The sequence below is a fragment of the Musca vetustissima genome, unplaced genomic scaffold (genome assembly GCF_032173495.1).
Source record: "Musca vetustissima isolate MV318-11 ecotype Yass unplaced genomic scaffold, APGP_CSIRO_Mvet_v1 utg2961, whole genome shotgun sequence".
Classification (NCBI taxonomy): domain Eukaryota; kingdom Metazoa; phylum Arthropoda; class Insecta; order Diptera; family Muscidae; genus Musca; species Musca vetustissima.
In genome coordinates, this window is record NW_026882087.1 from 198,317 (window position 1) to 221,912 (window position 23,596).

The following is a 23,596-nucleotide window of genomic DNA, read 5'->3' on the forward strand; positions in this document are numbered from 1 at the left end:
ACATGCTGATCTTTATATGATTGCTATGTCAAAAAAAATCACATGCTGATCATTATATGGATGCTATGTCAAAACATAGGCACGCCTGCCTTGTAGCAAGTGGCACCTTCTTGTTGAAACCGCAAAACATGCATGGCAAGTGCTTGGATTTTGGGCAAAAAACATGGTGTGAACCAAGAATTTAAAATTACGATCAAATCAATGTGACATTAAAAATCCGACGTCGCCTTAATATTCCAGCAGATCTAGTACAGGCACAGGCTGTATTACTTATAATTAATCAACTTTTTTTATGGGTTTCCTGACAAAATATCGTTAAATTGGACTACACCTACATCTGAACCAATGGGTGTCCAATTTAATTCAAATAAGTTCGGACTTATATATACACCCTTAAATAGTTCTGTATGTCCGATTCACATGAAATTTTACGTAAATTATATTAGAAGGTGTGAAATTTGAAAGAAATTAATTCATTCTCTATGTATCTAATACATAGTTTTCACCAGATTTAATCAGTATAGCTGGTGCACCGATCATCCAGGCGACAAAATTTAGTCTAGAACGAGCTCTTGTAAATATAATTTCGTTGGAACTCATGTAATTTTGAAGTTTGTTCCGTCGTTGGGGTTCAAAACTTTAGATATTCTGTAGCAGAAAAGCTTTTTTTTCGATGTCAGCATTTGATACAGAACTTTATGAAATTAGTTCTTTAAATGACAAATACCATAATTTTAAAATTGCACATAAATGATATCACAAATTACATGTGAAAGTGGTGTTATTTCCATCATATTACTATTAAAATCGAAAATGAATCTAAAAAACAAAAACTTAATACCAAAAACAAAAAAAAAATCCAACGAATACCCAAAATAAAAAAAAAACCAAAACAAAAAACTGTTATTTACTTAATTTTAATGTAGTTTTATTTTCTTAGAGTTTTTCTTGCATACGTCTTATTATTTTGAAATGCATTAAAAAAGAAATTTTGAAATATCTCAACAAAAAAAAAACTTTCCATTAAAAAATATCCACTGAAAACTAAATTTTGAAAACAAAGTTCTTTAAATAATGTAAATGCCACCTAAAACAATTGATGTTATATGTACTTGGCAGACAATTAAAATTAGAGGGAAATATGTAACTGCTGGTGAGAGATGAATGAAAAAGAAATGAGAGAATGGACACTTAACTAATTTTTGATGGTATATTTTGTAAATTGCAAGGCAGAACTCGAATGCTGCACCATTTATTGCTGCATTCCTAGCTGTGATTTGGCAAAAAACTACACCCCACCCCCATTAGTTGTCCCCCATCGGAGATCGTTAACTATTTACTATGATTAGTTAACATTCTCCAGACTTGCAATTGACCCTTATATCCTTGTTTTGTGAATCACGGCATGCGAATGCAGGTGGACGAGCTCAGTTTACTCGTAGATGCCGCCCGTATTCAGTGGCATTTCATTCATTTTCAGTTGAGGCATTCGTTGTAGCCATTTTGTGAAACAAAAATGGTTATGGGATTTCTTTGAAAAGACAGTGCTGTTTTGCATTTTACAGAATATATATTTTTCTTGATAGAAATACTTTATTACGGACTTAGTAGAACAAAAATACATATAGAAGTAAAAGTACCCCCCGCGCACGAATATTAGAAAGTCGAAAATATTATTTCCCTACCGCCCAATGTATTTCGTATGCACCAATTAGAAGCTACACCTTTATTAGTTTGATCCATAGTTAAATATGCATCAAAAGTAGTGCTAATAATTATTTCAAAGACTGGACATTCAGGCAGATAAATACAATGAGGTTTTAGGTGATGATAAAATTTACATCGAACAAAGTACTTTCAGCCAGGCTAGAGTATCTAAGGCTTCAAGAATTTTGAGTCTATTTGAATACGGGTATAAATAAAAGAAATTTTCTAGAGATCTAGTATGGTAAAATCTCATTCGGATCTACTAAAGATAGAAGTGTTTTTTAGCTTCTCTGCAGATATCTTACTCACTTAGCTGGACAGAACATTTGTTTCAGGAGACATACTTAAAATAGATTTCCGAGTGCGTCGATCTTGTGTGCAGTTTTTCCAATTTGAAAGACCATGATTTGATATGTTATCCTTCATTTGATTTTTTTCATCGAATTCGTGGCCATCCCTCTCTGGGTGAACAATCAGTAGGCTCGCTTTTACATGCCCTTTTAGCTGGAGCATCCTCATCCATTCTCGATACGTATGCCTATGTCGAAGTCTGTATATATATGGTATATCTGGTGGTTCATTCGACGCCGACATTCACTTTCAACGCATATTGACCCGTATATCTTTCGGCGAATTTTTCTCTCAAACAATCCAAAGAGCTGTCTCATCTGCTTGCGCAAGTACCCATGCTTCTGATCCATACACCAGCACGGGTAGTATCAGCGTCTTGTAAAGTGTGAATTTGGTCTGGCGAGAGGCGGCATTGTTTCCAAATTGCTTATCTATGCTTATCTATCCTAAACTTGTGTCATAAGTTTTATTTATGGCAGTACAGAGGTATATAAAATCTTTAAGTACCTCGAAACTGTAGTTTTAAAATTCCACAGTTGGTCCGAGTCTACTGGACGTCTTGCCCATGATACCATCAGCTTGATCTTCTCTTCTCATTTACTGCCAGACCCATTTTGGCAGACTCCTTCCTTCTCAATTCATTCAAAGGAGGATGTAACCACTCGCAATGTTCGATCCATTATGTCGATGTCATCGGCGTATGGGAGTATCATGTGTTGCTTGGTCCACAGAATGCCGTTTTTGTTTTTTGCCTCTCGCATGACATTTTCCAGCAGGGTGTTAAATAGGTCACACGAGAGGCTGTCACCTTTTCTGAACCCTCGTTTGTTATTGAAGGCCTCCAAGAGTTCCTTTTCGGCTTTAAATGCTGACTTTGTGTCAGTTAAAGTTATCCAGCATAGCTGGTTTAATTTTGCAGGAATGACGAACTGAGGCATGGCAGATTGGTCCAATGCGGTTTTAAAGTCGACGAATAGATGGAATGTTTCGATGTGTTTTTCGTGAGCCTTTTCCAAGATTTGGAGCCGAGTGAAAATCTGGTCTGTGGTGGATTTCCAAGGTCTGAAGCCGCATTGGTAAGATCCGATAATATAATTGACCATTGGCTTCAGTCGTTTACACAGCACGTTGGATAGCACTTTATATGTGATGGGAAGGAGACTAATCCCTCTATAGTTGACACATATCGTCTTGTCTCCTTTTCTGTGCACGGGACACAGGATGTTGAGGTTCCAATTATTGGGCATGCCAAATTGGTATATTTCGGCTTTGGTAGTTCGGCTGGTAACCTATCGGCACCTGCTGCTTTATTATTCTTCAGCCGATTGATTGTTATTCTGACCTCATCTTGGCTAGATGATATACACTCTATAAAGTCCTCTCTTATTGGTTCCAGAAGCTTGATACCAGAAGCTTTGCAAAATGTTCCCTCCAGATCTGTATTTGTCACCAGGTTTCCATCTTCATCTCTGCAGGAAGATGTGCCTGCACCAAAGGCTTCGGTGCATAATTCGACGTCAGCCTTTTTTGAGCGATGGACAAATTGTAGGGGATCCAAAGATAAAAATCAATTTTACAAAAAGGTGCTCAAAACAACCAACACAACACATGCTCGTACGTCAAATCGTACTGAGTATTTTTATGAAAGAAATTTGCAATGGAAACGTCAGATATCGACACGCACCACTTGGTAATGCCTTGGCCTTGGCAAATACATATAGAAAGAAAATGACGTCTTCGGCTCCACCATAGATATGGGTCCTTTTATAGCAGGTCTGTTATTGAAATAAGTTAAATGTTAATAATAAAAAAGAACTATCTTTATATAGAATACATTCTTCAGGTTTTCTGCAAATTGTCTGTTTTCGCGCCTGGATGACTGGACAAGGGCAGAACTCCAGGTTATCCACAAAATGCCTTCTCTGGAAACTCTCCTTTTAGTATTTGGTTTCAATTACAAGAATTGGATCCATGTCGAGGACTTTGATTCCATGTTTTGTTCTACATTTCTAAAACAGATGTTTACAGATGTCCTATAATAGGTATTTAATATAAGTATAAAAACATTATCGATTTTCATCTACAATTAAGTCCCATTTTTTAGACATATGCTAAGAGGATACAATAGAATATATATATGGAAAGATAACTAGACAGTAGACATACAAGTACATATAACATCATTTTGTATTGTTTCTTCCAAATATTTATATGCATTTCATATTTAGAGAATTTGAAATCTTTACTCTTATTGGTAACTCATCATATCGCCTTAGATATCAAACCAAAGACTTTCACTTACCTTAGATGAAAAAAAAATCATAAAACTAAAAGAAAAAACCAAAAAACAAAAATATATTTTATATTTATTCTGTTGATGATTTTCAATGAAATGTTATTTACTATTAATGTTATTTCTTATAAACAAAATGCCTACCAAGTGAAAAAAACCAAAACAAAAAGAGTTAATTATTTATATATTTAATTTTATATATATTACATTCTTTATTTAATTACTTTAATTATTTATTTGTTTAATAATAGATTACTTAATATTTAATAACTTATTTCCAGTATTAATTCCTCTTTACTTTGCCAGTTTCATTCATTTTTCAACTTCGAATACCAACAAAACGAAAAAGAACCAAAACCAAAAAAAAAAAATAGTAAAATCAGCCCCAGCTTAAGTAACTTAAATCCTAGAGCAGTTAAACATTTCCAATATTAAATAATAAGATATAACTTTTTATTAAATTTACTTTGCTTTCAATCTTTATTTTATTAGTTACTTTTCATAGTTCCGTTTTTCATTATATTTTCATTTGTTTCGGTTCATATTTCATTTTGTCATTTCGACCATTTTGTGAGAATAAAATAAATTCCCTGTGGAATTTTCTACAATATTGTTTTAGGAATAATTTCATAAAAAATACATTTTCCAGAAATATCGAAGTGAGAGTATAGTAATTTATTTCCTGAACATAACTTCGTATCTTATATATTTTTCGCTCAAACCACACTGCTCCTTACTCCTCCAACAGGCAATGGAACGCATTTTTTTCTTGTATAGAAAGAATATTTTAAATATAGATGAAAATTAAAAAAAAAGTAACAATCAAAAAACGAGTGCTTAAATTTCGGTTAATTTTATGTTCAGTATTTTTATTTTTGTTCCCAAATTTTATTTGAAATATTTTTTATTTTCATTTTAGTACGTATTTATCTCCGACGTTGCTTCTATAACAGCCGTATTACTTAGTATATAATTTAAGTATATGCAAACAAATTTCATCCTCATAATTTTGAACAACACTGAGCAATGATCGAAATGTAGCCGAACTAAAGATTTGTGATAGAAGGGTACACATTTTAAACATTTATCAACATTTTAGCCAAGATAAGTTTTCATCAGAGAAAATTGTATTGTGCCACTATCTAGTCCATGTCATATCCTTACGTCAAAAATTAATACGGATTTCCTTACGGATCTTATCTAGTGGTCATTTCTTTGTAGGAAGGTATGGTGTACTGTAAATTAGGCGTTTACTATTAAAATACTGTAACGAAAGGTATCATCCGGTTGCTGGGATATGCTCGCGGGGGTAGTATTTGTCACAGAAAATTTATATTGAAGAAACTGAGAGTGAAAAGATGTATTTTTAGTTTTCGAAAACGTATACTGATATAAATTACACATGCTTGTATTACTGCGACTGAAGTCTACAACGTGAGGCTCTGTACTGCTGCTGCCCCGGTACGGCTGTTGGTACTACAAACAACTGTAAACGTAGGATGAAGAAATTGCTAGTAGTGATAATTCTGATTAGTTTCCAGCCCCCGGCGGATCCTTAACTTCATGTCACTCACGCTACTTTCAATGTAGGTCTCGACGGGTTTTCACGGTTAAAACACTTTTTCTTATAAAGGCCAACTACGTTCCGTAATTTCGACTCTGCTAAAATGACTTCTTAAATAAAGTTCCAAGACCGGTTTTTATTTTGGTTCGATTAAAATCACGTCACAGCAAATTTATATTGAAGTGTCCGAATGTGAAAACATGTTGTTTTAGATTTCACTGTTTTTAAAGGTTAAAGCACTTTTCCATAAAGGCCCACAACGGCTCTTTATTTCTGTACGCTTAAAATCACTTCGCTTTGAATAAAGGCCCACGATGGATTTTTTTTTTCGAATCGGTCAAAGTTACTTTTGATATAATGGCCCATCACCTTCCTTAGGCTTCCGGATTTTTATTTCGATTCGATAAAAATTACTTTTGAAATAAAAGCCCACGTCGGCTCTATATATAGTTCCATTAAAATCATTTCCCGATTTATTTGGTTCAATTAAAATCATTTCTAAACAAAGCCCCTCCGCCGATTTTTATTTTGACTTGTCACTTTGTTAGACTACTTGTGCACTCGCCTTTTCTTCTCTCCTTCATCGCGAATAACTCTCCGGTATTTTACGTAATTTTAATTCACTGCCTCATCTCGAATCCGACTTGCCTTTGCTGCCGAGCCGACCACGTGGTATAACTTGTAACAGGACCTAGTTCGCAAACAAGTGTCCAGCTTAACGGGAACGTGTTTACACCTTCATTAGAATTTAATTCTCAACTAAACATTTTGAGCACAACTGTACTAATGCATCTTGACCAACTTATTGACTAAAACACTGTTTAAAGATATTATAGACTTATAATTATACTTATTATTATTTCAAAAAAAAAAAAAAAAAAAAAAAAAAAACCACAACAAATTTGTAATTGAGGCGAAAATGAGGGACAATTTTCGTCCTCGCAACATTTGCATTAAAACAAACATTCAGTTCAGTTTTGGCAGCAACATCATGAGAATTTGATGCGCGATCGAGAACAGCTCTCTAATCAACATGTTATTTACACAATTTTCGGAATTTATAGAAATACTACATTTACTTTTCTGTTGTAGTTAGTTTTTGTTTTCCTTATAGGCTTAAATGTTGACTCTTCTCTCCTTTCTCAATGATTTATGGAATTCAGTGCTACATTTTCGATCATTGCTGGCATTTATTTATCTTGTCCACAAATTGTACGACATGCAACTCTACAGTAGACGTTTAAATAGAACGAGAAGGAAAGAAATCAAAACAGCAAATGTTAAAGGTTAATAACAGTTTGGCATTTATGTGAATCCATTGTAATTTTTTATTGTTCGTTTTATTTTACACTTTATTATTAAAAATTTATTGTTTATTAAAAAAGTGAAGAAAAAGTTTTATACAAACCAAAAGAGAACAAGAAACGTCCAATGAGGATACAACAACAAAAACACGACACACATTTATTTTTCTTGTCCTTCACGTAATTTATGTATGTATGTCATCATCCAACTCCTTTTACTTTGTACTCTACTCTCAAACACAGATGGTGCAGCTGTTGTGAGCGTCAACATTTTCGTAAGAAGTATTTCAAAAATCGATGATGTTACCATGGTAAGTGCGCGTTGGATAATGTATCGCTTTTCTAGAGAGATAACAAAGAAAACAAAGAGCAAAATGAGAAAAGGAAAACCAATAAATGTCCCCCCCACAAATAGATCAAAACTTACAAAGATGATACATTATCTTGGATGATTATTTTCAATGTCATTGCGTGTAGTAGGAACAGGAGGCCTAGAATTAGAATTGTCGTCAACGTCGTACACCTATCCTCATAAGCACGTATCCCTTCAAAACCAAAAATCAAACAAATGTACATTGTTTCCCAATAAGGTTTCTCTTTCACTACCTCCCTCTAATCGAAGCAACAACTTTTCGCTCTCGTATAATAAACACGAGTGCAATTGATTGACAACTTGTGTGCATATAGCCACTCTCGAACTTTGAGAAATCTCCTGCTATCAAGGCAAATCTCCATTCCCAAAGGGCCAACCAACCAGTACCACATAAACTTTTATTACAACTCTGTACATATTCGTTTTTTTCTCTCTCTCTCTCTCCTTTGAAATTTTGTCTAATTGTTAATATCAACATCATGTTATCGATTTGAGTTACAACGTCTGTGAATGCAGTGATCGATCCTTTTTGTTACTAATAATTAAAAAAAAGAAATCAATTAACAATTATTATTAATAATATATAAATTTATAAGGAAAATAACCACTTATTTTTATTTTATATTTAAATAATTTATTATAACAAAAAAATATATATTTTATAAAAGCAATAATATATTTCAAGAACCTGCAAGGAAAGTGCAATGCTCCTATGAATATTCTTTGAATTTTGGAAACGAAAAATAAAAGCTGTAACAAAAAAATTGTATTAATTCATCCAAGAGTGGCAATATTTTGCTGATATTTACATGAAATTGGATGAATTATTTAACAAAGTACTGAAAAACACAAGCAAATATTTATTAACTATTCTTTATTATAATTTTATACATTCCGATTGTTATTTTGAGCGGGAAATGACAGACAGAACTATGGTATGGATAGTATGTTTTACGAAAGAATAATATCTACGGTCATATATATTTACTAAATAACAAAATAAATACAATTACTCGCAATTTGGTGGTCCAAGGAAAAGTTCTTAGAAGAAAACTGAGAGGGGAAGAAGAATAGATTTTGTAAAGAAAATTTTGCTAAGATACAAATTAGACCATGGCAGCCTGAGTTCAGAAGGCGGGCATTTGCAGAAGTAACTGCTTTTGTGTATGATAGAAAATTCTGCTGTCTGCTTTACTATAGATGAACAATGGAAATTTTATTAGAAAACAATTTTACAATAAAAAAGTGTGACATTTATCCGTTGTATCAAACACTATCAGCAGTAGCATCTAATGTAAAATAGAGACAAGTGGGTGTTGAAATAAGTGAAACACAAGTCATGGTACCGCTCTGGCAAATGCTCTTTGTGCATACTGCAAATCGAATAGTTGAAATAGAAAAAAATATATTTTGATTATTAGTTATGGATTGGAAGCAGTACAGACCCTTAATTTAAACAAAAAAAAATCAAAGATAAGTGATCTGAAAGTGTATTTTGTTTTTAGAAATTATATTCGATTTGCCTGTTATCGATGGAGATGTTTTGAATGTTTATATCTACAATATCCTGTAGATATAGAAATTTCGCATACATCAGTCGTGACCTAATTCAGTACTCTGTGCAAAATGTTGTCTCAATCGAATAAATATTGGAGCTTCATTTACATATGGAGCTTCATTTACATAAAATTTGGCGACACTATATATAGCAGCTATATCTAAATCTGAACCGATTCCAACAAAATTTCACATACATCAGTCGGGACCTAATTCAGTACTCTATTCAAAATTTTGCATTAGTCAGACCACTTTTGGAGTTTGGTGCACTATTTACATTAAATCGGACGAAACTAAAAATCGGAGCTATATATAAATCTGAACCGATTTCAACAAAACTTGGCATATAACTATCTAGACCTAATTCAATACTCTGTGCAAAATTTTGTCTCCATCGGATCACTATTGGGAGTTTGGTACATCAATAAGTTAAAATCGGGCGAAAATATATGTGGGTGTTATATCTAAATCTGAACCGATTTTTCCCAATTTCAATAGGGTTCGTCCTTGGGCCAAATAAGTGATTCGTGCCAAATTTCATCCAAATCGGATCATAAATGTGACCTGTACTTTGTTTAAAATTTAACATCTACAGACGGACGGACGGACATGCATAAATCGACTTAGAAAGTGATTCTATGCATATTATCCAAAGGAACCATGTGTCTATCTCGTTTCCTTTTCCCTGCTACAAACATATGCACAAAGACACAATACCCTGTACCATAGTGAGGTGAAGTGTATAAAAAGGGGGTTACATGTGGACTACCCCTAAAAGGGGCGAATATTTATAATGTTTGGGATGGAGGTTTGTTACCATATACGACTACAAAAAACCAAATTACAAAGAATTTGGTTGAAAAATGCGCTCATGAACCCCAAAATACCGAAAATTGAGGGCCCCTTATATGAGGGTACCCTTATATATATATTTATAATTTATAGTGGAGAGATTTGCTACCTAATAAGAACTCGGCGTACTAAATTACAGTCAATTCGGTCGAAAAATACGATCAGAACCCCCAAAATACCAAAAATATGGGGTACCCTTATATGGGGACTATCAGAAAAACTGGACCTATATTTATAATTTTTTGTGGAGTTATTTGATACCCAATAAGAACCCAACGTACAAAATTTCAGAGAATTCAGTTATAAAACGAGCTCAAGAACCTCAAAATCCCGAAAATCGGGGGTACCCTTATATGGGGACTAGCCGAAAAAATGAACCTATATTTGCTACCCAATAAGAACTCAAAGTACCAAATTTCAGCGAATTCGGTTGAAAAATGCGATCAAAACCCCCAAAATACCGAAAATTGGGGGTGCCCTTATATGGGGACTATCCGAAAAAATTGACCTATATTTATAATTTTTTGTGGGAAGATTTGCTACCCAATAAGTACCAAATTTCAGCAAATTCAGTTAAAAAACGCGCTAAATAACCTCAAAATACCGAAAATTGGGGGGTACCCTTATATGGGAGCTGTGGCTTAACGTGGACCGATTTTTTCCAATTTCAATAGGGTTCGTCCTTGGGCCAATTAAGTGACCTGTGCCAAATTTCATCCAAATCGGATCATAAATGCGACCTGTACGTTATTAACAAAAATACATGGACAGACGAACGGACGGACGGACATGCATAAATCGATTCAGAAAGTGATTCTATGCATATTCTCAAAAGGAACCATGGGTCTATCTCGATTATTTTTGCATGTTACAAACATATGCACAAAGACATAATACCCTGTACCACACTGTGGTGAAGGGTATAATGACAAATGACAGAGTTATCGCGCAAATAACTAGTAGTGACATAGAGTTGATATACAGTTTAAAAATAATACTTATTGCAATTTGTTGCCCACACCCATTGAATGTTACGACTGGCTTCCCATGACTGCCCAGTGTGGACATAGTCGTATAAATAACCTTTCTGATATTGAGTCACTAAATAGGTATATTTTGTCGACTTTTGAATCTTTCGATTTTGTTAAATCCTTTAAAAGTGGATTTTGGAATTTTAGTGACTAACACAAAACATCGAAAGTCGATTGTGAAAGTGGACTTTGCGATGTTCAACATGACCGGAAGTCAACTTTGGACAATTGGACAAAATAATATTTAATTGTTATATAACAATAAAACAACATTAATGTATAATATATTAAGATCCCTTTATGATATGACCATCAACAAATTATTTTTTGGTATCGCTAAAAAAGTAGCATATGAAAAACAATCGTTCGCTATATAGGGGTATTAAATTCAGTGTTATAATTTTTTTTTATTAATATTATTATTTATTTACAATGTTTTAGTTTTAACAATATACGTTCGCCTCCGCGCCAAGTGGCTTTTTAGAGGCCAAAAATGCAACTAATATTATTTACAATAAATGATAATTCAATTTCTGATGGTATACTATTATGCTCATTTGGACCACATTGAGATATTCGCTGGTTTGTAGTTTCAAGACAACATCTCACAACATTTAAGTTTGTGGCTTGGGTTCTTACTCTCCCAGTCAAAAATACATTTCTTTGAAAATTAAAAACTTGTGAACTTATTCCTTGAAGGAATTAAAATATGTATATCTATACTTGATACTTATAAAGACCACCAAGTGACAAAATTGTTTTGACGTAATCTCTATATAAATCTAATGTATGTGTCCGCAACGGAAGATAATAAACAATTTTTAAGGCTTTGTTTTGCGATACCTGCAAATGTTTAAGACCCTTAAGTGTCTTAGATGCGAATGAACTAGGAAATGGTTTTAGGTTTGTATTAAGCTTATACCTAAACTTATTAAGAATTCCAATTCCTGAAGAAATTTTGGTTTTTATCTTATGAATATGGTTATGCCAAGATAAATTCTTACTAATGCTTATCCCTAGATATTTGACATATTCTGATTCCTCAATCAGTGTACCGTCTATCTAAACACCGAATATAGAATGATTTTTTGATACATAAAGCTGTGCCTGAAAATGGATTTTTATTCAAAATTTTAGTGCTGAAAGGGTTGAAGCATACATAAACTTCTGTTTCCAAAACCTGATGGTAGTTATAGTTGTAAAATATAGCTATATCATCCGCAAACATAAAGAGTTTCCCCATAAAAGGAATGTGTTTCAGATCATTAATAAATATTTAGAATAAAACAGGACCAAGAACGCTGGAACACCACACCTGACATGGAGCCTACTGCTTTTCTAGTCCCCTATTTGGACAAAATGCTCTCGATTTGATAAAAAGTCTTGAAACATTGACAGTGTAGTTGTGGAGCAAAAACACACTAAATTTTAATAATTTTTCTCTTGAAAATCAACTCGAGGGGTAAACATATTTATTTTCAACAGTTTATTGTGTATAAGAAATCTAATAAAAATACCAAGGGAAGAATTAGCTTTGTTAATTATTTTTGTAGTTGCTTAGATCCGTAATTCGTTTTAATTTTTGCCTCAAAATAGGGCAAATTATCTAAGTGCAATGTCTTCATGTGACCACCGAATGACTGATTTATTATTTCCAATGACTCTATACGAACCAATAAGAACTACTTATTTATTTTTTTTTTTTAACAAAATACATTGTCCATGATAGACTGTCATACCATTCTGTCTGTCTGTCATCTACATTACATTTGTACATTAAGCAAATTACACTAGATATTTTTTCTCTACATAATAATCAAATAATTATTGTATAAACAAAAAAATATTTTTTTTATAAAAATTAAACTTTTTTTTTAGTTATTAAAAATTCAAAGAAACATTTTAATATTACAACAATTTCAAATTCTATTTCATTAACTACGAAAGAATGACTGTACTGTAAGATAATAAATTTATTCCAATGCCAAATAATACAATTTATAATAATGTTATTATTATGGATACGTTAAATTAAAATTTGAGATTTTTATTAATTCAAAATGTCGTTTGGATCTCTGAAATCTTTTTTCTATCTATATTTTAATTCTAACTGTCTATCTACATATAACAAAAAGCTATCTTTCTATCTCTCTCTAACTTTTTACCACTCTCTCTCTCTCTCACTAGTCCTATTTCCCTCTATATATACATATATAATTGTCTGTCTATTGATATAATTAATATTCTGTTCATTCAGTTATTTCACTTATAAGCTACTCATTTTCTTTCAATTTTCAAAATAGTTAACCAATAATACAAAAATAAAAAAAAATAATATTTTTTTATTATTTATAAAAACAAAAATGCAAAAAAAAATGTATTTTATATTTCTATTAAATAAAATATATTAATTTATATATAATATTCCGCCATAGAGTATGCAAGTGTGATTTGATGTTAACACCGAGTTAAAAAATAATAATAAAAAAGAAACTACAACAACAACGAAAATACAACTAAGAATATATTTAATAATGGAGAGTACATTTAATTAATCAGTTTGTTTTTTGTTTATTTCTCTTTTGTAATTTATTGGAACTACAAGAACAACAACACTTATATACTTATTGTGTTTTAAAATATTTTTTTATTGGTTTTTCTAAATATGGAAACTACTCTATGAATAAATAAATGTGCTTTAGTCGTAAAAATTAGTTCAATATAATTTAATGGATTTTTAATTTTATTTTTTGTGTTTTAAAAAATTATAATAAAAATGTGTATTTGTTTTATTATTATTATGAAATTTAGTTTTTATTTCTTTTTGTAATGAAAAAAAAAACATTCGTAATTTAACCACGATAACCCAAGTAATTGTGTTTTTGCTTTCCATTGCATATATGGAGAACAAAGAAGAGTTAACAAGTGAATATCTAGCAGAACCTCTCCAGCTCCGAATGAAAATGTTGTGTGGCATGCATTTTTCGATTCCATGACAACCCAGTCCAAAATTAAAAGTTATTAAAAATCTTAATTTCATTTCATTTATTATGTTTTTGTTTCTCTTGTTATTTTATTTAAATGAGATCCATACAGACATTGTTTTTAGTTTTTCTTATATAAAAAAAATATTTTAAAAATTTATTTTAAGATTCAAATTTGTTTTTATTAATTATCATTACGTTCGTTCATTTTGTCATCTCAGCAACGGCAACAGAATATATATATCTGATACACCTTAAGAGGTACGAAATTCTAGTGGAGTTCATCATCTCAATGAGCAGACGAGCCCTAGTTTTAAGCCATATTTAGGTTTAGTTGTTAAGTCAAAAAACGCATTTCAACCAAAAGGAACAATATCAAATATTATTTTAATAAAAATATTTTTTTCACATTTTTTAAGTTAAGTGTTTTATATTGTTATTTTTGTTTGTATTTAACTCACTCACATGGAAGTCTACACATTATAAAAAAACAACACACCTACGAAATGGTCACTTCTCCAAAGGAGTCATCACAATTGAATCAATCATCTTTCTAATTTTAGTTTTGTTGTTTTTTTTTTCTTTCACGATTCGCCAAAATGAAAAAAAAAATAAACGATAACGCCAATTCTATAGAAAACTTAGCCACCTATGTCTATGTCAACATGTTCCTACGGTCAATTTCAAAAATCGACGATTACAAAATGGTGAGTGGGTTTCGTAAAGAACCAAAAAAAAAGTAAAATTACAACAAAAAACAAACCCTTCCTTCTATCTTTCTTTAAAAAAAAATAAATAATTTATCACTACAACAACGACTACTACTAACAAACTAACACTTCAAGTGTACAAAGTGTGTCTTTCTCTGCGTAATTGTGCCCGCCTGCCCCTCTTTTTCGCTGATGCAAAAATCCTTAACATCTGTGTCGAGCAATTACAACAATTATAAAAAAAACACTTTTATACGCTGTGATTATTCTGCTTCTATTTTTCGTGACGTTACACTTCAAACGTTGAGTTTCAATGTCTGTTACTAACCAACTCCCTGCAATAATTCCAATTACCGCCGCCGCCGTCATTATAGCGGCCATGGGTCACAAACTATTTTTACCTTTCAATCGTATTTTCTTTTATCAGCTAAATAAATATTTTTGGGGTATACCAGCAAACAAACGAAGTCAGTGTAAAATACGCTAAAGCGAGCTTTGTATCCTTTATACTTCCATTTATGTTTCCTTCCACTTTCCTCTTTTATATATTATATTTGTCTTTAGTTTTATCAAAAATACATGTCAATATTCTACAACATGTGTTAGAACAAGTTCGGCCTTTAGGTAGAATAACAATCGTTCAATATTATTGAATTAATCCAAAAGTTTTTTTAATCATATAATTTGCAGTTTTAAATAGATCCTTTAGTTTATCGAGGTCTATATAGAAAACGGTTTCATATTAAAGTCATGTTCAAATTAACAATCAAGACAAACTTGCCGGACGACATTCTAGACAAATTCAGAATATTATGCGAAAAAATCGATTTAATCGGACAATCATAGTCCTAATATCTTTATGTAAGTTTTATGCAACATTGATGCATGCCATTCTCGAATCGTTTACATTCTCTAGGCAAAATTACGTGTCACGATGCATCATATGTTTTTTTTTTCTTTAAATCGGTGGATGGAGTACTCTGTTTTCGTACCTACCTTCTAATAGAAATAAGTAGTCAAGCGCAAAAGTCGACTTTTTGATGTTTTGCTTTTGACCAAATATTCGATTTTTAGACTCTTCGTTTCGCCTCTGACCAAAAAGTCGACTTTTCGATCTTTCGATTTTGTCAAACCTGCTCAAAATCGATTTTCGGCGTTTACCGACAACTGCAAAATCGACTAAAAATTAGATTTTTAATATGCATTGTTGTCAACAGACAAAATAAAGTTCTGTATTGTGTATTTTGGTCTTAATAACAATTCAGGAGGAAAGTCGATCTTGAAAAGTCAACTTTACGATTTCCTCAAAGATAATAAAGTAGATTAATCGATTAGTCGAAAGTCGATTTACTATTTTATCCCTATCCTCGCAAACGAGCATTTAGTACAGGATTTCATACAAACTTAATATTTTTATCTAATACAAATAATATATAGTTTCACAAATAGAAGATGTACCAGGAGCCAAGCAATTAAGGATAGTAAATGTAGGCTGATAACATACAAAGAGGAACAAACTCAGAGATGGAGAGAACATTTCAAAGAAATCAATAACAAAGCACAGCAGAATCGAAGATAATTACTTCGACCTTACATCATTTCAACTTGGAAGAAAAGAGTTGTTGTGATGTTACCCAAAAATGGCGACTTGAAAGATTGTAAAAACTGGAGAGGAATAACCCTGTTCAACACCATATACAAAATTCTGGCAACCATAATACAGAAAAGAATTCAAGGTCAAGTAATAAACATTCTGAGATGAACAAGCTGGCTTTAGACCAAATAGAAGCTCTGTGGATCAGGCCAACACCCTACGAGTCATAATAGAACAATATATAGAATGTCCACCTCCTGTACCTACCGTACATCGATTCCAAGCCAGTTTTCGATACTTGACATATGGGAGGCATTGAGCAAAAAGGTAATCTGAATAATAAGAGCGATGTACGAAGATGCAGAACTCTCAGTCCTTCACAACGGGAACATAAGCCAACCGTTTCGCACCAACGTATGTGTAAAACCAGGGTGCCCTCTGAATGAGGTCTGCTCTCAGAGAGGAGTTTTTCACGACATTTTGAAGACTTAGACTATGCGGATTATATCTGCCTTCTTTCTCACAAGATATCCAACATGCATTCAAAAGTAAAAAATCAGGAGAGACTGGCATGCAATGTTGGACTTAAGATTTATATCAAGAAAACAAAGGCCATGAAATGCCAGTACGGCAAACATCATATTACAAGGCCAAGCACTGTAACAACAGGTGCTGGCGCAGAAATAGCCGTAATTAAAAAGCTAACAAAAGCGAGAGTAGCATTCGACCAACTGCAAGGTTTATAGAGAAGCTCACATATATCCAGGAAAACCAAGCTTAAAATATTCGAAGCATGTATACAGTCGTTTCTGCTACATGGCAGTGAAACCTGAATTGTGTCAAATACCACCACGCAAAAGCTACAAGTTTTCATAAACAGATGCCTCAGGATGATATGCGGAATATTCTGTGCCAACACCATAAGTAACGTAAGCTGTGGAACCTAACGAACTAGGAACTCCTAAATGTAGGAACATAGACTTATATGGAAACATTTCTGTGATCATCCAAATACTTATAAAGGAGCCGACAAATCAATCTATACTTATAATTTTAATGTAATGGCCGATTAATATGTTGGGGATAAAAACGGACCAACAATTTTATTTTTGTCTATTTTGTCCCTCTAAGGACCACAATTATGACCCGAATTGTTTAGTGTTCCCATTATCAAACTAAAGGTCGCAAATGCGACGACATTTAGATTCAGGAATTTGCGCTTAAATCGCTTGGTCGGCAACGTCCGACGATACAACTTTGCATACAGCTTTAATACATTTTAATTATTTATGTTGTTAGAACATTATGCTATGAACTTAGGAAATATTCCAAATGTTCTAAATATACAGCAAAAAAAAAATGGAAAAAATTGTCCCTGTAAGTTTTAATTCCTTTTTTATTCAAAATCACATTTCCATATTAATCGAACAAATATACCATGAATCTTTTACAATTCATGGGGTATCTATTTTTGTCTTTAGTTGGATTCCAGTAGGTTTTCCGGCTCCAATAAAATAATCAAACCTGGTTATAACAAACAAAAGATCCAACAAATTAACTAAACACATGTTGTAGAATATTGACAACTTTCCTCAATATTTCAAATTGATTATTGATTGTTTTATTCCATTGTCTTCAATTAATTCACAAACCAAAAAAGTAATCACTAAAACACATAATTATTATATAAATGTTATAAATTCTACGGTGTAATTTGTTTAATATTTCATTATTTTGTTTTTCGTATTTTTTATTTGTATACATACAAACAAATTATCATATATATAAATATTGTCTATACATATACTTATATATATTTTATGAACAACAACTACTATGTAAATTTGTTTTCAAATCTAATCAATAATTGGACAAAGACAAATAAAACAATTAGATTGAACAGAAAAAATTATTTTAAATCGTTAATTAAATAAACAATTTACACCAGTAACAATTTTAATTAAATCCTCAAAATCCATAATCAATGGTCATATCTTGTGGCGATTTAAAATAATTTTTTTTTATCAATCAAACCAAATTTCCAAATTTTGTTCAAATAATATAACATTTGTAAAGACATTTATCTAAAAAAAATGATTAAATGCTTTAAAAACAAAACTTTTTAACGAAATGTCTTTTCAAATAAATGAAATCTATCTAATCGTCTGTCTATATGCTAGTGTAACTCTACTCTATTCTATATGTCTGTCTATATATGGATCGCTTATCCAATATAAAATCAGTGTTTCATATAAATTTATATTTCAGTTAATTTTCTTTTTTTCTTTTCCCAAGTCCTATCCTACTCCTCGTAACTAACTCTCGCTGTATCTCTCTCTCTCTCCCACATACTATCTCTGTCTGTATCTGTCTGAATTTTCGTTAATTGTCTATAAAACAAAAACAAATCTGTTTGGCTCGTTTGAATACGTAAACGACAACTACTAATGTTTATTTGAATTATTCGTAACGACTTCCGTTTCCTAAACATTTTCGATTTCCGTTTTTCATTAAAATTCACATAAAATTTGTTCAATATTTTTTTCGTTTTTTCTTTTCCAAATTATATTTAATTTATAACTCCACTGGCTTTTGCTTTTGTCACAAATTATTTGTGTTTTCAATCTTAACTGTACAGATTCGATTTGTTCAAACTCATGAATTTATTACTCTTGTCATTTCGTAACAACATATTAAGAATATATATCACAACGTTATACGTCGAAGATGGTGTTGGAAAGTGACTAAAGAATATCTAATATCTGGATCAAAATTACAATAACAATAGTCATCCTCAATACATAATTTGATTATGGCAGCGAAATAGATTTCCACCTAGGAATCCGTTGCACCAGATACAACAACATCTTCAACGTATAAACGTACTATGAATTGATTTACATTTTGTTGCATTATCACATGTCGTTTTCTGTTTAGTTCTATTGTTTTTGTATGTACGTTTCCGTTCTATAGGATAAGTTGAGATTTGTAAATGGGGTTAAATACCGATTTTTTGTGTATCGATTAAGTTAGGTTAAATCAAGCATTTGTGTCCAACAAGTACAGTTGTTTGGTATAGCTTTTGCAGCATGTTATGAAAATGAAACCAATGCGTCGTGATACCTTCATCCAACGCGCACTTTTTGAAAATCACAAATGTGAAATTTTATATTTGAATTTATTTAAAAAAAAGAAGTATATAAGATGAACTATATAAAAAATTTTGAGTTGTTGCCACTGCTTAAGCGTACTTTACACAAATAAAATAATATCAAACTAGAATCTGAGGGTGCACTATAATTATGTATTTTTATTAATGAGTTTTTAAAATAATTTTTGACATTCATATCTATCAACCGATCAGGACATTTATGTATAGGCTATGCCAAAGGAAATTGCTCCAAAGAGGAAACGAAATACCAAATTGGTTGGGAAAGTGGGATATGACGTTGAATATACCAAAAATGTTACGACTGAATAGCATGACGGAAATCCTGAAAATAACAAAAATTGAGGACTGATAACAAAAATAAATGGACTGATATTGATATTGTATTTTTTTTTGAGATTACATTTGTGCAGTGAAATCGAATGAGGAATTTTTTATAGAACATCCTTCTGACTTGATTCCTTGTGTGACCTTTTCGTCCTTAAGATATTTGTACCGGTCTCCAATTATCACAAGATGCCTTTCATTCTTGTAATATTTTACAAAAATGTTTATATATATATATATATATATTCAAGCCATATCTCCTACGGTGAATTTCTCCTTCTGAGGCTTCATACACTCACCAGGTCCCAGTATGGATTTTCCACACCCCAGATCTATCGCGATTTCCTCTATCGTTATATTCCGATCCAGAATATATATATATATATTCTTTATGGGTCTTCAGTAAAAGTAGCTTCTGGAAAAGTAAAAAGCACTACTCAGTTCTATTACCAAACACTCGAAACTACACATCCAGACTAAGTGTGGCTTCTTCTAATGGCTAAAAACTAAATATGTCTGCCAATTCGGATGTAAAATGTTTCTAACTTAGGTTCTCAATATCAAATTTAAACATACAGTTAGGTTATTGAAAGAATTCAGGAGAGGTCTTTGTCTGTTTTTATTGTGGTGTGATAGTTTTTTTTTCAGGATAAATTATTGATATAGGGGAGAGATCTATTTCAAAGTTTATATCTCATATATCATCCCATAATGTTAGAGTTTATATCTCATATCTACCAAACATATGAATTTCCGTAGGCACGGTACCTCTTTCACCTGAAAAAAAAATAAATCTAATCTGACAAGGTCCTGTTATGATACATACAATACGTTTTATATCCCTATTTCCACGAGAGATAAGTGAGTTTAATATATGTCGTGAAATTAGGGGTCCTCCGAATTTGGGGTCTTATATTGAAATATCTACTTCGTCCCATCTCCAGCAAGCTCATCGGCTATTGTATCTTCTTTATAAAACCTTGTAACCATACTCACCATAGTCATAGCAAATCAATAGTCACGAAGCACTTTTGAATTGATAGTCCAGGATTTGATTGCCCTAACGGCCTTAAGGTCCTAAATCTATAAGATCAAGTTCATTGACTAGTTTCTATGAGTTGTTTTTAGATACTAGATCTTCACTCCTTCACTAGTTCCTTTCCCAACAGGGTATGTCAAGTATTTCCAACGAGAGCCCCACAACTAATCCGGACAGTACTGGTAGAGAGATGCTTGGAATTTTTAGTGATATAATATATCGAACTATGTGGGTAACATTTAGATCTTCGTAAGGTCGTACGTAGATTTCCCGAAGTTTCAAATTGACATTTCCAGGTTTATTGTGAATTCCCTAAATACCACACCTTTATTGGATGCTACTGATCTTGGTAGCATAGAACATCCACTAAGTATCGCCATATGTCATATCATTTCATTGTTTTATTCTTGTTAAGTAGGAGATCGGTCTGCTGTAAACTGTCCTAGTTGATGAGGCTGTCATGTATCGTTTGCTAGAAACAACATATTATGGAAAGTAATATATCGAACTTCGAGGGTAATATTCAGGGCATTGTAAGGTCGTACAGAGATATCCCAAAGTCAGAAAATAACATTTCCAGATTTTTTTTGAATTCCCTAAATGTCATACCATAATTTTCCTTCAATTACTCCCCTTTGTGAGCTTCCGCCATGTATCGCCATCTAATTTGATAAGTCCTTGTGTTAGTGACGTTCATTGTTTTCATTCCAGCTAAGTTAAAGATCGGTATAAGGTAGTCTGTCCTAAGTAATGTGGATGCTCTCTCTCTCTCTCTCTCTCTCGCTAGAAACAGCACATTATTGCATTGTATATGATGTGGCGCTGAGTGGCTGGGTGTGACAGATTGTACTTGGGGTTTTTTCCGAATCCGTACAATAAACATTATTTAAAGGCTTATTATTATATTAGGTTGGGGAAAAAGAAATCCATTACTTTTATATGAACTATAAGACTTTGTGTGTGTGGCCTAGCGTTTTTCTGGCGGAACACTACACCTCTCATGTTGGCCAATTCTTGTTGTTGACATTAGAGATCAGAATTTAGCGTTTGGTCATATGGAAGCAACTCATAATAAATAATCCCCTTCTAGTCCCACCAAATGCATAGCAGAACCTTCCTGGCCGTTAGTCCTGGTTTGGCTACCGTTTGAGGTGTTTCACTGCTCTTTGACCACAATAGTTTTCGCACAGGGTTATCGTATGTGATCCATTTCTCATCTCCAGTCACCATCAGTTTAAGAAATGGTTTTATCTCATTCCGTTTGACCAAGGCTTCTGTTAATTAGTGTGACACCCAAACATTGAACTTCTTTTTGAATCCAGCTTTGTGTAAATTTAAAACATTTAAAACAGTTTTGTGGTCGATTTTTAGCATCTAACATGACGGTCAACTTCGATAATTTCTCTGATTTTATAGACATATTCGACGACCGGTCTAATAGATATCTTTTTCCTAGCCTAATATATTACCCTAGCCTATCAATTACGTCCAGAAACCTATCCAAGATATTCCTATAGGAATCTAGCTAATTTATTAGCAAACACCAGTCGCACTTCACGCTGTTAATAATTATAGGCTTTTTTGATTAGCTGGAAACTTAACCAAATGTAATACTTACATTGGGCGCCAATAGTGGCCAATATGTTACATATGATATTTGGGAGTTTTTTTTTCCGAATCCACAAAAGAATTTAGAATATTGTACAATATTACAGGTTTATTATGTATTCACCAAAATCACACACCTATATTCAAAATTAATAGCTTATCAAATGAACATTTCATTGGGCGCCAATTGCGACTAGATACCTACCGCTGATGTTCATATGGGAATCTATAAAACGGGACAACTATTTTTTATTTTACAAAGTTTATACAGTGTATGTTTCCAATTTTGTAATACATATTCACGCATAAAAGTTGTAGCTTAACTTCAATTTTGTAATTTATATTTTTCACATTAAATTTGAAATTCAGTGCAACAACTAACAACAACTGCTGTAAAAATCAAACAAAACAAAAAATATCCCAAATGCCAATATATTTCACAAACACAAAACGCGTCGTCGTTGTAAGTCACAAATCATTCATTGTTGTTCAGTTTATTAAATCAACTCAAAAACGAAACTATATATAATTGACATTTTATTTATGTTTGTCCAAGTATTTTGTTGATGTTTTGTTAATATTTGTATAAAAAAAGTTTTTTTTTTAATAATTTTTTATATTTTAATATGAAAAACAAAAAACAAAATGCTTACCACACAGGCCAACAATGACATAGCAGCAAATAACCCAACTAACAAAGGTCAACAGCGAACATAAAAAACAAGTTGAAAAAACGATGACTCTTTTCCTAATTTTGTAATTTTAAATCGAAACAACTGAGCCAAAGCAATTTTTTCTTACAAAGACTAGAATTACAGAACAAAAATCACAACAACCAAAAAAACTTGTATTAAAGAACAACTGTTTGCTTCAAACACCCCCAATTTTTAATGAAAACAAAACAAACAAACAAAAATGTAAATTTAAGCTTTATTTGTAAGTTCCCTTTCAATAATAAATCAAATAAATAAATCTTAAGCAGAAATACCACCAACAACAATAACAATTATACGAAATCAGTTTAGGAGCACCAGAATCATCCACTTTATTTTTTTTTTCTAATTTTGAGTTTTATTTAATTGTTATTAAGTTACTAATTTATGTTACGCTTTTATTTAATTTAAGCTAAGTTT

General features: G+C 32.2%; 1 protein-coding gene across 22 annotated transcripts in view; it reads left to right on the forward strand.

The window, feature by feature from the left end:
* The window catches only part of LOC133328289 (glutamate-gated chloride channel), a 69,076-nt gene that overhangs the window by 7,383 nt on the left and 38,097 nt on the right, over positions 1 to 23,596 (forward strand). For 8 of the 22 annotated variants that reach the window (XM_061536839.1, XM_061536843.1, XM_061536854.1 and 5 more), the window contains exon 3: positions 14,653 to 14,723. The exons of 8 other annotated variants lie outside the window; for them this stretch is intronic. In XM_061536839.1, coding sequence (XP_061392823.1) covers positions 14,653 to 14,723 — 71 coding nt within the window. Of the gene's footprint in view, positions 1 to 7,462; positions 7,531 to 14,652; positions 14,724 to 23,596 lie in introns of all 22 variants that reach the window. 6 more of the 22 variants (XM_061536840.1, XM_061536846.1, XM_061536851.1 and 3 more) reach the window with 1 other exon arrangement.